This window comes from Episyrphus balteatus, chromosome 4 (assembly GCF_945859705.1).
Source record: "Episyrphus balteatus chromosome 4, idEpiBalt1.1, whole genome shotgun sequence".
Classification (NCBI taxonomy): domain Eukaryota; kingdom Metazoa; phylum Arthropoda; class Insecta; order Diptera; family Syrphidae; genus Episyrphus; species Episyrphus balteatus.
Genome location: NC_079137.1, coordinates 83,374,595 through 83,389,556, shown reverse-complemented (window position 1 = coordinate 83,389,556; position 14,962 = coordinate 83,374,595). Strand labels below are relative to the sequence as shown.

The 14,962-nt window shown below is 34.4% G+C and overlaps 1 protein-coding gene and 1 long non-coding RNA gene across 2 annotated transcripts; one reads left to right on the top strand and one right to left on the bottom strand.

The window, feature by feature from the left end:
- Positions 1-4,846: 4,846 nt before the first annotated feature.
- Positions 4,847-5,612, bottom strand: LOC129918880 (uncharacterized). The gene is made up of 4 exons (XR_008773014.1): positions 5,478-5,612; positions 5,366-5,419; positions 5,186-5,298; positions 4,847-5,114 (listed from the first exon to the last, which is right to left on the bottom strand). It is a non-coding gene; the product is annotated as an uncharacterized LOC129918880 (long non-coding RNA).
- Positions 5,613-5,964: 352 nt separating this feature from the next.
- LOC129917712 (polycomb protein Su(z)12-like) lies at positions 5,965-14,529 on the top strand. Its single transcript, XM_055997781.1, has 7 exons — positions 5,965-6,216; positions 6,275-6,321; positions 6,383-6,661; positions 6,718-6,898; positions 10,184-11,024; positions 11,087-11,865; positions 14,155-14,529. Exons 1-7 carry the CDS (start codon positions 6,123-6,125, stop codon positions 14,334-14,336), a joined length of 2,403 nt encoding a protein of 800 aa, XP_055853756.1. The 5' UTR covers positions 5,965-6,122; the 3' UTR covers positions 14,337-14,529.
- Positions 14,530-14,962: the final 433 nt, after the last annotated feature.

Below are 14,962 nucleotides of genomic sequence, written 5' to 3'. Positions count from 1 at the left end.
CTCGGGATTTTGAAAACGGGTAAAAAAATTGTTTTGATACCCAAAGGTAACGGGGACTCTAACCTACATTTGGGTACAACTCCCATCACTGTAGGTCCACGGGTTCTCAAACTGGGAGAATTTAAAGGTTAAAAAAAAGTTAAGCCCGATGCTGAAAAAATAGGCATGATTTGGCGGTTTAACATGGAAGATGAGCTTTTTAAAAATCTGACAATGTGCAATGCGTAAGCCCATGACACAAGCTACCATTTGGCATCACTGCCAAAAATTTCTCTCAAGCGGTTTAGCTTGCAGGAGCGTTCAAAGGTTCGGGGATTTTTCGAAAAAAAAAAACAATTTACCCGAACTTTCAAACTGGATTTTCTCGGAATTTTGAAAAAAATCCAAAAACCCGATTATACCACTATCGGGTAGCTGAGAATATAAGCTTTCATATGGCACCACTCCCATGTCTCTAGGTCAAAGCGTTCAGCTTCCACACTTTTCAAAAAATTTCCAAATTTCATCTGAAAATCCTATCAGCTTGCCTTATATTTAGGTGCTCTTTTTACATAAGTGAGAGAAGTGTTGGAAAAATGAAAAGATTTTTTGGACGGCATGACGGCCGCGCGCGATTATACCACTAACGGGTAGCTGAGAATATAAGCTTTCATATGGCATCACTCCCATGTCTCTAGGTCAAAGCGTTCAGCTTCCAGAAGCTTTTTCGCACCCCCAACTTCAAACGCCTATATCTCGGGATTTTGAAAACGGGTAAAAAAATTGTTTTGATACCCAAAGGTAACGGGGACTCTAACCTACATTTGGGTACAACTCCCATCACTGTAGGTCCACGGGTTCTCAAACTGGGAGAATTTAAAGGTTAAAAAAAAAGTTAAGCCCGATGCTGAAAAAATAGGCATGATTTGGCGGTTTAACATGGAAGATGAGCTTTTTAAAAATCTAACAATGTGCAAAGCGTAAGCCCATGACACAAGCTACCATTTGGCATCACTGCCAAAAATTTCTCTCAAGCGGTTTAGCTTGCAGGAGCGTTCAAAGGTTCGGGGATTTTTCGAAAAAAAAAAAAACAATTTACCCGAACTTTCAAACTGGATTTTCTCGGAATTTTGAAAAAAATCCAAAAACCCGATTATACCACTATCGGGTAGCTGAGAATATAAGCTTTCATATGGCACCACTCCCATGTCTCTAGGTCAAAGCGTTCAGCTTCCACACTTTTCAAAAAATTTCCAAATTTCATCTGAAAATCCTATCAGCTTGCCTTATATTTAGGTGCTCTTTTTACATAAGTGAGAGAAGTGTTGGAAAAATGAAAAGATTTTTTGGACGGCATGACGGCCGCGCGCGATTATACCACTAACGGGTAGCTGAGAATATAAGCTTTCATATGGCATCACTCCCATGTCTCTAGGTCAAAGCGTTCAGCTTCCAGAAGCTTTTTCGCACCCCCAACTTCAAACGCCTATATCTCGGGATTTTGAAAACGGGTAAAAAAATTGTTTTGATACCCAAAGGTAACGGGGACTCTAACCTACATTTGGGTACAACTCCCATCACTGTAGGTCCACGGGTTCTCAAACTGGGAGAATTTAAAGGTTAAAAAAAAGTTAAGCCCGATGCTGAAAAAATAGGCATGATTTGGCGGTTTAACATGGAAGATGAGCTTTTTAAAAATCTGACAATGTGCAATGCGTAAGCCCATGACACAAGCTACCATTTGGCATCACTGCCAAAAATTTCTCTCAAGCGGTTTAGCTTGCAGGAGCGTTCAAAGGTTCGGGGATTTTTCGAAAAAAAAAAACAATTTACCCGAACTTTCAAACTGGATTTTCTCGGAATTTTGAAAAAAATCCAAAAACCCGATTATACCACTATCGGGTAGCTGAGAATATAAGCTTTCATATGGCACCACTCCCATGTCTCTAGGTCAAAGCGTTCAGCTTCCACACTTTTCAAAAAATTTCCAAATTTCATCTGAAAATCCTATCAGCTTGCCTTATATTTAGGTGCTCTTTTTACATAAGTGAGAGAAGTGTTGGAAAAATGAAAAGATTTTTTGGACGGCATGACGGCCGCGCGCGATTATACCACTAACGGGTAGCTGAGAATATAAGCTTTCATATGGCATCACTCCCATGTCTCTAGGTCAAAGCGTTCAGCTCCCAGAAGCTTTTTCGCACCCCCAACTTCAAACGCCTATATCTCGGGATTTTGAAAACGGGTAAAAAACTTGTTTTGATACCCAAAGGTAACGGGGACTCTAACCTACATTTGGGTACAACTCCCATCACTGTAGGTCCACGGGTTCTCAAACTGGGAGAATTTAAAGGTTAAAAAAAAGTTAAGCCCGATGCTGAAAAAATAGGCATGATTTGGCGGTTTAACATGGAAGATGAGCTTTTTAAAAATCTAACAATGTGCAAAGCGTAAGCCCATGACACAAGCTACCATTTGGCATCACTGCCAAAAATTTCTCTCAAGCGGTTTAGCTTGCAGGAGCGTTCAAAGGTTCGGGGATTTTTCGAAAAAAAAAAAACAATTTACCCGAACTTTCAAACTGGATTTTCTCGGAATTTTGAAAAAAATCCAAAAACCCGATTATACCACTATCGGGTAGCTGAGAATATAAGCTTTCATATGGCACCACTCCCATGTCTCTAGGTCAAAGCGTTCAGCTTCCACACTTTTCAAAAAATTTCCAAATTTCATCTGAAAATCCTATCAGCTTGCCTTATATTTAGGTGCTCTTTTTACATAAGTGAGAGAAGTGTTGGAAAAATGAAAAGATTTTTTGGACGGCATGACGGCCGCGCGCGATTATACCACTAACGGGTAGCTGAGAATATAAGCTTTCATATGGCATCACTCCCATGTCTCTAGGTCAAAGCGTTCAGCTTCCAGAAGCTTTTTCGCACCCCCAACTTCAAACGCCTATATCTCGGGATTTTGAAAACGGGTAAAAAAATTGTTTTGATACCCAAAGGTAACGGGGACTCTAACCTACATTTGGGTACAACTCCCATCACTGTAGGTCCACGGGTTCTCAAACTGGGAGAATTTAAAGGTTAAAAAAAAGTTAAGCCCGATGCTGAAAAAATAGGCATGATTTGGCGGTTTAACATGGAAGATGAGCTTTTTAAAAATCTGACAATGTGCAATGCGTAAGCCCATGACACAAGCTACCATTTGGCATCACTGCCAAAAATTTCTCTCAAGCGGTTTAGCTTGCAGGAGCGTTCAAAGGTTCGGGGGTTTTTCGAAAAAAAAAAACAATTTACCCGAACTTTCAAACTGGATTTTCTCGGAATTTTGAAAAAAATCCAAAAACCCGATTATACCACTATCGGGTAGCTGAGAATATAAGCTTTCATATGGCACCACTCCCATGTCTCTAGGTCAAAGCGTTCAGCTTCCACACTTTTCAAAAAATTTCCAAATTTCATCTGAAAATCCTATCAGCTTGCCTTATATTTAGGTGCTCTTTTTACATAAGTGAGAGAAGTGTTGGAAAAATGAAAAGATTTTTTGGACGGCATGACGGCCGCGCGCGATTATACCACTAACGGGTAGCTGAGAATATAAGCTTTCATATGGCATCACTCCCATGTCTCTAGGTCAAAGCGTTCAGCTCCCAGAAGCTTTTTCGCACCCCCAACTTCAAACGCCTATATCTCGGGATTTTGAAAACGGGTAAAAAAATTGTTTTGATACCCAAAGGTAACGGGGACTCTAACCTACATTTGGGTACAACTCCCATCACTGTAGGTCCACGGGTTCTCAAACTGGGAGAATTTAAAGGTTAAAAAAAAGTTAAGCCCGATGCTGAAAAAATAGGCATGATTTGGTGGTTTAACATGGAAGATGAGCTTTTTAAAAATCTAACAATGTGCAATGCGTAAGCCCATGACACAAGCTACCATTTGGCATCACTGCCAAAAATTTCTCTCAAGCGGTTTAGCTTGCAGGAGCGTTCAAAGGTTCGGGGATTTTTCGAAAAAAAAAACAATTTACCCGAACTTTCAAACTGGATTTTCTCGGAATTTTGAAAAAAATCCAAAAACCCGATTATACCACTATCGGGTAGCTGAGAATATAAGCTTTCATATGGCACCACTCCCATGTCTCTAGGTCAAAGCGTTCAGCTTCCACACTTTTCAAAAAATTTCCAAATTTCATCTGAAAATCCTATCAGCTTGCCTTATATTTAGGTGCTCTTTTTACATAAGTGAGAGAAGTGTTGGAAAAATGAAAAGATTTTTTGGACGGCATGACGGCCGCGCGCGCGGCCGTCATGCCGTCCAAAAAATCTTTTCATTTTTCCAACACTTCTCTCGCTCCGCCCGGCTGCGGCACTCGCTCTACTCTTCTCCACTCTCCCTACTTCCCTAACTCCCACCCACCCCCCTGTCGTGTGACTACCACACCTTCCACCCACCACCTGTCGTGTGACTACCACACCTTCATCTTCACCAGTCGCCACTTTACTTTGGAACTATTTTTATTTCATAGCCCACTGCAGGAATCGAACCTGCTATGGTGAAGTTGCCGACCAACAACTATATCCACTGCACCATACTCATTGTTAAGAATAAGGTTGCGGATTTTAATCAGTTTCTAAATTTAGTGGTGGCAATTAGTAGAATTATTTAAAATTTTAAATGGCTGGTAAATATGAATATTAAAGTTCAACAACGTATTTTTTGACGGCAAAAAAATTACCCTTCGGTAGCCGAGCGCGTCTAGATGTCTGAATTCGGCGACAGGGGCCCGGGGTTCAATCCCTGGTTCTGATGCTAATTTTTTTTTAACGAAGAAAAAAATAACAAAAATAATAAAAAAAAAATTATTAAAATTAATTTTTATTTCAAAATGTTGCTTCCACCACATGAACGGTAGAACACCACAGCTGGGAATCCTACACATCTAGCATAAAGAATATCATTGCTGTCCCTGGCCAACAGAATCACTGTGGAGGTGACACAAATGCATCCAACAAAATTTTGGCAAGAGCAATTCAATCTGCAGCTCAGGAGTGAAACACGCCTGTGATCTATAGTACAACGTCAAGCAAGTCCACACAAGTCCCAATCACGTTTCACCTGGTAAATCAACTAAAAATTATAATAATTATTATTTGCTTTTGAGAATCACTGTGGAGGTGACACAAGTGCATCCAACAAACTTTTGACAAGAGCAATTCAATCTGCAGTTCAGGAGTGAAACACACCTGTGATCTATGGTACAACGTCAAGCAAGTCCACACAAGTCCCAATCACATTTCACCTTGTAAATGGACTAAGAATTATTATAATTATTATTTGCTTTTGATTGTTTTTTTTTTTTCTTGTTTTAACATTATTACCTGCTTCTCTGTGAGAAGCAAGTCCAGCCAGACAAGTCCCGGTCACATTTCACCCTGTAAAAGGACTAAAAATTAAAATCTGTTTTTAAGTTTTTTTTTTTAATATTACTACCTGTTTCTCTGTGACAGTTCAATTGCAAAGATTATCGGCAGCCATAAATTTTTTTTGCATTTGCCCCCTCAAAAGAAGAAGAAGATAACTGCTAACTGCATCCATTTTGAGATTTTGACGTATTTCGTTCTTTTTTTCTTTTCTACATACTAAACTACCCTACCATTGCCACAACTAGTTATGGGCAAATTTCAAAGTTATCGATAATATCTGAATATCGAAAAATACATCTATGAAAGAGATAATAAAACTGTTAACAAAAGCAAAACCAAATTTCTTTGTTTCATATTAGCATCTTCGTGAGCTGCTAATTAATAATAGAGTAAATAAATACACAATTATTACAGCATAATACGATTAAATTTTTCCGCAAAACCCAGTAACTCCAAGTGTGCATTTTTCGATTTATCGATTTTTCTCATCACTAACAATTCAAATTGAATGACACTACGTTGCCGACAACAGATATACCAACCTCTAGAAAATTAAATACAACCTGTCAATTCACAAACGAGCCAGACATAAATAATTTTCGCGCCGCTACTTCTGCCTGCACTAATTCCTTTAAAACAAAATAAATTGCTATTTAACAGGTCCAATACGATTACTAATTGTTAATAAACAATTGTTTCTTTTATTAAAAAAATGCCACCTCAAAAAAAGAGGGAAAAAGACTTGGATATGTACAAATTGAGTGGCATACAGGCCGATCAGGAACTATTTTTACAAGCATTCGAAAGTAAGTATTTGTTTTTTTTTTTTTTATATAAATTTTTTGCCTGTGTTTCCCTTTGCAGAGCCCACTCAAATCTATCGTTTTCTGAGGAATCGTCATGGCACAAGTGTAAGATTGTTGTTTTAGTTCCCTGCCTATTTTAATTTACCTTATTTTTACTTTAACCTAGCCAATATTTTTGAATCGAACACTGAGCTTTATGAAAGACCGAATGTCAAGGAGTAATAAAAAGCGTTCGAGTTTTAAAGTAAACACACTTCTCGACACGATTTCACATAAAACTGATACTGTGGGTAACTATTTGAATATTGTGTTTATGGGCCTCTTTGACAAGAACGAAGAAAATGAGGAGTGGAAAACCGGAGACATGGTCAACGTTCACACGACAATGTTCAAAATAACAAAAAATAAGCGCAAAGAGAGCAATGCCGATTTTCAGGAGATTTTGGTATGTGAATAATGTGGGTGTAAGAATATGAGAATATGATGTATTTCTTTTTTCAGACTCACATTTCAAGTGTGACTATAAATCCGCCAGCGAATGTCGACAAATATCCAGCAGTGTGCATTCCAATGCAAGCTTTGCGTCCGCTGAGCGATCAACACACCATTTACAAGGTGTTATTCAGAGTCGAAGTTCTGCCTATGTTCAACAATAATTCTGCCTTAGGAAACGACGAAGCCGGTGCGTATCATAAATCTAAAGAATTTTTAAACTTGTTTAGGGTAATTCCATGGCAACTCACGTTACCTACATTCACAAATATTTCCAATACCTACATAAATAGATTTTTTTTGCCAATTAGGTATATTATACCTATAAATTGATACCAAAATACTGTCCATGAATAATAACATAACTAACATAAGCATAACTATGATCTTCATAATTAAGTGAAACAGTTTTCTTTATTTTAAGCTTTTGCTTGGGAAAAATTCAAGTCTATTGGTAACTCACGTTACAAAAATCGGACACGAGTTTTAAGAGTCCGACAGTATGAAGTTTTTCTGTGAAATTTAGAATCTTAATATGTTTTTAATGAAGATTCCATATACAAAAAAATACAATCTTAAAATTATTGACAAAACACAACATTTATTCAATATTTCGACGAAAAATATGAAGATATTAAAGTAACTCACGTTACAATAATTTGGTAACTTATGTTACCTGCGGTTTATTGTTGCAAGAATAAAAAATCAATGTAAAATTGTTATTTTTATTTAGTTAATATTTTTATTTTAGTCAATAATTTTTCATATAAAAGTATTCGTTACAGTTATATAAAAAGATCTGTGAAATCTGTGTTAATTTTTAAAATAAAAGAAAATGAAAGAAAAATATTTTTAAAAAATTCTTTGTCCCATCCGGGAATTGAACTGGGTACCCCCACTCGCAGATTTTTTTTTTTTTTTTTTTCAATTTTAAATTCATTTTTATTTTTCATCATCTTAAAAATATCTTAAAGCTAGACAAAAATTCATAAAAACTAGCCTACTTATCAATTACTTACAACTTAACTTAACAAAGCTTGCTTAAATGATTATTTATTTTAGCAATCAGAAGGGGATTCATCTTGTTTTCTGTGGGCTTGTTTTTTCCGTCACGTTCATGTGAAATTCTTCTGTAGCTGGCAGGCTTATGCTTTAAAAATGCTTTAGATTATTTATACTCCCTGAATTCAATTTCCAGCTATAAGTAAATATCGTCGGCGTTAAGTAAAATTGTTCTAAGTACATATGATTTCTTAAAGACTTAGAACAATTTTGCTTTACGCCGACGATATAACAAAGAATCTATCCTTGCAACTTGCATATAGAGTTGCCGTTTATAATCATCATCATCATATAATAAAACGGCAAACACTTATTTTGTGGTACAAAATACGCGGCCAACAAAAACCGAAGGGGCATAAATTATATACCGAACGATAGGAAATTTTATCTAGATGTGCAGAATGTATACTTTATTTATTTTTTTTTACCGAAATAGATAAAAACAATAAATTAAAATTGAGGAAAAAACAAAAACAAATGTGCTGAACCTCTCCCTTCTGGAAGTGGAAACTTTTAAAAGCAAAGACGTGAACCTTCGAAGACATTCTCGAATTTCGAATAAAATTAAGTGTTGCATATTCTTAGTAGTAAATAAGGTGATTTATATAGTGTGCTTATTTGAGCATAAATAAAGTTACAATTGGTACTCGAATTTTGAGTGCGGGGTCGGCTAGTATGTAGTAATTTTCTATTGGGAAAGAGTAAAAAAATCTGAATAATTTGTTCAAAATTCGTTTCCACTATTCCATGGAAATCCGTATATTAGACTGATTCAAAAAAAAATATTTTGTTTTGTTCAAAGTTATATCGAAAATATTGTTGGAAATTATGAAAAAAAATTCTGTAAAAGTTTAAGTCCTCAATATTAAATAAGTACAGCCGCATTGCAAATTTCAATTTCCCATTATATGATTTACATGGGAAAGATTCCGTTTTTGAGTTTAGAATTTTATTACCTACTTTTTAATAGTTCATCAAAAAAGCCAGGCCAAATCATTTTCTTATATAAACTTGAAATGTGAATTAAACTGTGTCTGTAAAAGAATTATCGAGATAATTTCTCGATTTAACTGCCAAAATTCCTCACAAGCAAAAGGAAAGCGAGAAAAAAAGGTATATAAAAAAATTTGATAAACTTGCATTAAGTTTGAGATGTTTTTGTTTTTTTTTTTTTGCTTATGTAAAATAATTGTTAATTTTAGGTTAATTTGTTTTCAAAACATGATAATTATTTATAAAAAATATATTCTATAGAATTTTCCCCAGCTATAGAATAGCGTTTGGTAGATATTTAGTTTTTGGACCAATAGTTTGTTGAAAATATATAAAAAAAAAAACGCTTTTGGATTTATCTTTTTTGAAAATTGGATTTATCGCTTTTGAAAACAAACGGATGTGAAATTAGATCTTAAAAGTATGTATTTATTTATTTATTTTTGTTTCCTTTAAATTTTTAAATTAAAAAAGGAAATAAAAGAAAAAGATTAAAAAAAAAATTCTTTGTCCCATCCGGGAATTGAACTGGGTACCCCCAACCCCTGACTGATTTTTTTTTTTATTTTAAATTCATTTTTATTTTTATCATTTTTTTATTGGTAATCAGTATTTAACTGAGGTAAACATTTTATGCTTTAAACATCTATTTATTTTTTATAATCCCATATTGTTTAAGTGTCAAAAATGTATAAGTGTATAAACAAAATTTCTCTGTAAACCAACAAATAAAAACTTTTGTTTATCCTTAGCAATAATTTGTTGTTGTTTACCGTGTAAAATTTTACTGAGCTTAGTACTGAGTTACGAATAAAATACGCATCATCTTAAAACTATCTTAAGGCTAGACAAAAATTCATAAAAACTAGGCTACTTATCAATTACTTACAACTAACTCACTGGCCCTATACGGGCACTCTAAGTTACTGACCGAATGCTCTACCTTCGGACTATTGAACCTTGGGAAATCGAATGTAAAACAATGTCTTTATGATCTTTGATGCCCGTTGCGTCAAAAAATTGGAAAAAAGATGACATTTTATATTTTAAAGTTGCATAACTTCCAAGCGCGGCGGCTTATGAACAAAATTATTAAGAGCTTCTTTTTCAATTATGTACAAAAAAAAGGAATTAGCCTAGCTTTTTTTAAGAACCATTAAAAAGTTATAAAATTCTCAACTTAAAACACAATCTTTCCCATGTAAATCATATGGGAAATTGAAATTTGCGATGCGGCAGTACTTAATATTAATATTCTTACTTTTACAGAATTTTTTTTTTCATCATTTTTAACAATATTTTCGATATAACTTTGAACAAAAAAAGTTAAATTTTTCTTTGAATAAGTCTATTATATATCTTCCCATATTAAATATTCGTTCGAATTTAAACATTGCATATATCTTCATTTGCATTCTAGACATGCCTTCAAAGCGACCAAAACTGCGTTCAACAAACTTTGGATGCGAACTTGTTGTTTTTGAAAAGAATTGTGGAAGTATCGGGGAAGGAGAGTATGAAGCTGCCCTACAGGAATTTTCTTCAACAAGTCTCAAGTGTTTTTCACCAAAGAAAAGAACATGGGAAACACTACCTGACAGTTACATCCCAATTACCTTAAAATTCGAAGTCTTCAATCAATGTCCTATGCTTAAATTTCGATTAAATTGGTCAAATGTATCCATATCAAACTTTGTCGATGCTAAGGATATATGTGAGAATGTAGTCCCCGACATGCAGAACACCGAAAGCAATAAAACACCTACAAATTTTAACAACAACAACGATAATTCCATAAGCATGCAGCCAAATGCCTTGAAACCCAAAAATGTAGTTGAAGAGAAGCTTCAAATAGTTTATAACTTTATCTATAGCAATAACACACGACAGCAAACGGAATACACCCAGGAGGTGGTATGTCCGTGGTGCGGACTAGATTGTTTGCGTTTGTACGCCTTATTAAAACACTTAAAACTGTGTCATGCTCGATTTAACTTCACATATCATCCAGCTGGCAACGGAGCCCGAATAGATGTAACAATCAATGATTCTTATGATGGTTCATATGCAGGATCACCGTATGATTTAGTGGGCCCATCTGGATGTTCATTCGCGAGGACATGTGGGCCAGTAAGGCGAACATCTGTAACAAATTTGCTTGTTTGTCGTCCACGTCGTCAAAAGACTTGTCTTGATGAGTTTCTTGTTTTGGACGAAGATGATTTAACGAACCAGAGACCGTATATAACAGGTCATAATAGGTAAGTTGTACATACATGATCTCTGAATCTTCTTGCACATAATTTAAACGGAACTTTAAAAGGCTCTATCACCACACGGAAACGTGTTTACCTGTTCATCCTAAGGAGCTAGATATCGATTCCGAGGGAGAAAGCGATCCTCTTTGGCTGCGTCAAAAAACCGTTCAAATGATTGACGAATTTTCGGATGTGAATGAAGGTGAAAAGGAACTTATGAAACTATGGAACCTGCATGTAATGAAAAATGGATACGTTGGCGACTGTCAGCTTTCATTGGCCTGTGATATGTTTCTAGATGCAAAGGGACGAGAAATCATTCAAAAAAATCTATACCGCAATTTTATATTACATATGTGTTCACTATTCGATTATGGGCTAGTTTCACCCGAAACTTTATATAAGACTATTCAGAAACTGCAAGGTATTTTAAGCAAGTATCCAGATGGTCAAAAATTAATAACCCAATCTCGGGCAACTCAGCTAGATTTTTGGTTGAATGTGGGAATCCACAAACAAGTTGAACAAAAACTTAAATCCCCACAGAAGCAAAATGAGAGTCGTAACTTAACCGATGGTTCCTCAACTACTTCATTAAACAGCCAAACTTCAAAAAATATGAAGCCTCCAAAGCCAAAAACTACACTTATTAGCAAAAGTTCTTTAGGAATCAATGTATTAAAACCCTCCTTGAATCAGGATCCGATAAATGATAACACAACAACAAAGAACAATCCTATCAAGACGGAAAAACGATCACCAAATGATATTAATTCATCAAAGCATATTACTGAATTATCAGTTCCAAAACCATTGATGAAGAGAAGACTTTCACTACTCAAAGGTGAGTGTAAACCTATCATTCATCTCAAAAAAAAAATCTATAAACTTCGATCCATATCATCTGGGTCATACTAGGCACAAATAATCACTTCATTTTTTTTTTTTTTGTGTTGGGTTTTTTTATCTGTTTTAAAATATAATTGTTATAACATTGAATCATTTGGCGCGCTCATTAAAAAGTTCATTTTCACCCAAACTCATTCGAATTGACAATTTAATTCTTTTTTTTTCAATTCCAGACGATTCCTAATTGACTACATTATAATATTTCAATGTATAATTTTGTTGTTTCGTGATATACTACTTCTATCCCCAAATCAGCGCTTTTTGAGTTACCTGTCATAAAGGTGCCTTTAAAAAAAAATATTTAAATAAACCAACTGATGGCCTCCACAATTACATATTAAATGTAAGATGTTTGTTTTAGATCAATTTAAATCTTAACCACGCAAATTATTGGAAAAGATCCATTTTCTTTTTTATTATATTAAGGCTGGTGTATACCCCAATAGTTCTGACTTCGGAGAAATTTTAAAATGCTTAAATTAAGGGTCATGTGCAATTAAACTTAAGCTCTATCTCACTTTTCAGTACATTTTCTTGAGATTTATCTAATTTTCTTGAGACAGATCTCTAGAAAACGTACTGAAAAGTGAGATAGAGCTTAAGTTCATTCTAAGCCTAAGTCTTTGTGTAAAGAACCTCTTCCATTGTCACTATATACCACAGATATGAAATAGGGGGCAGGTAATATATTAAATACGGGACAGGTTCTATATTTAAATTTACAATAAAACCTACTTAGATCTGAGACTGAACTTGAGTCAGATATAAATATCAGGTTACATGAAATGAGCACCAACAAAATAAGACCAGTACTCAAATTTGGTATTATGCATTTCTCTTTGAAAATAATCCAAATTAGCTATCTTTCCGCTTTTGAAGCAAAAAAGGTAAACATGATAATTGAGGAGTTACTTTTAAAAAGATCATAAAATAGCTTTTCACTTTTTTTTTCAAAAATAACCAGCTCTAATCACTCATAAACACTTCAAATTGATTCCACAAATCGGGCTCTGAAATCGTATGAAAAAACAAAATTTTTGGTTTACATACATACATATAGTTTCCTATAGTAAAACAAATTCTTCTGTGCAGAAAAAAATAACTTTACTCTCTAATAGTATCACACAACAAATATATAAATTTAACAACATACATTTTAGGAATAAAATTCTCCAACTATTTACGCCACATATTTTATTGATATCTTTTTCATTTGTGCATGCCGCAAATGTAAGGTCTTGATCTACCCAACTACATCTGTATTGCATTCAAACACTTGACAGTCTGATTCATCGATCTCTAAATACAACTTGTCATACCAGCAGTTTTATTATTATATTTTGGACCAGATCGATGACACTTCAAAGCTCGTCATTGAATCTTCTCTTTTTATCGACACCCAAAATACACTCAAGAAGATGTTCATAAAGCAGAACCGGCATGATAAGGGTCTCTCCAGTTTTTTGAAAAAGCGTTTTATTGCTTTAAGGCATTCTTACATAAAGAAACACCGACAAGCAAGGGTAATTCTTCGTTTAAAATTTGTACTTCTGTAAGAAAAATTGGCACTAAATCGTAAATATACAAAGTCTCTGATTACTCTGAAGTTATATCTGTACTCGTGAACCTAACGTTCTTTTAGCGAATAGCAAAATTTTTTCATGACCCCTCTAACACAAGCGAAAAATTATGATTTTTATTTTATCTGATCTGATCGGTGAATACATACGAGTATGGTCCTAACCTTCAGAATTATCTCATAATGTAGTTTTCTGAAGTGCAGAAAATGCTGTTTTGAACTGCTATCTAGTAAATGCTACTCGGAACACAATTTTTTTTCTTATAACAAGTTGTACTTTTCCATTCTGAACACTCCAAAACAGATTAATTAAACAAAGCTATTTTAGAAATATTTCATGTTTCTTAAAAAAAATAGTTTGGAATTTAAATGGAGTTCATCGTCAAGAGCTCAAACCTAACAATGTGTTTTCAAGAAATAATACAAAGTAAACATTTTCGTTCAATTTAATTGAACAAAATCAAAATTTACTTGTTCGCCTTTTTTGATGAAATGCAATAATCAGCTATTTATAGGACAAGTTGCTTGCATCAGCGAAAGCTATGCTTTAGTCAATCTTTTGTAAGCATGCATTTAGGAAAGCACAACAAATAATTAATTTTATATGAACAATTTTCTTACAATACAATCTCTATCCCAAATTAGATCCACCACCGACCAAAAAAAGTAATCCTCAGAAATCAACTGCACTACCACCAATGGAAAAGCCAGTGCACCAAATTATAACACGACGACAATCTATTTCAGCTTTGAGTCATCAACAAACTCATTCCCTTCGAAATCGTTTATCTGTTCCTCTAACAAAAGTAGATAAAGAAAGACATTGAATGTTGGACTTATCCTTTTGAAAAATGGTATGCAGTATAGAACGTGCGATTAAAAATGGAGGTAGCAAAGATATCTCGAATTAAAAACTACATCCTGGTATGAGAATTAGAAAGTGTAAGAAAACTGCCCGGTTACACACAGTTTTTTATGATATTTTTAAGAGTTTGAATTCAAATAAAAGAAGTAAAAAGAAATCTATAGTTTTGTTTTCATCGTAATTTTTTTTATAATTCATATTTTCATATTCTTTCAAGTAATATTGTACAGTAACCTTATACATACATCAGACCGGTAGTTCTGATTTTTGGCACTGTTGATTAAGAATTAAAAACTAAAGTAGTACTTAATCAAGGGAAATTCTTGAAGGAAATACTTCTAACTTTTTCTCTATTCTGTTTTCAAAATTTTGTGTTTTTTTCTGATCATTTTACTGACCGAGTCGTTTGAACACGACGCTACTCGAAGTGTCTTGCACTCCAGATTTTTTGATGCAGAAATGGTCCGCGCAGTAAAGGAACCATACGTCTTGGAATAGAGCGAGAAATTTATTTGAAATAAAAAAAAAAAAAATAGGAAAGAAATTAAATGAAATGGGATCCCGAAAAAAATGATAATACTCTTTTGT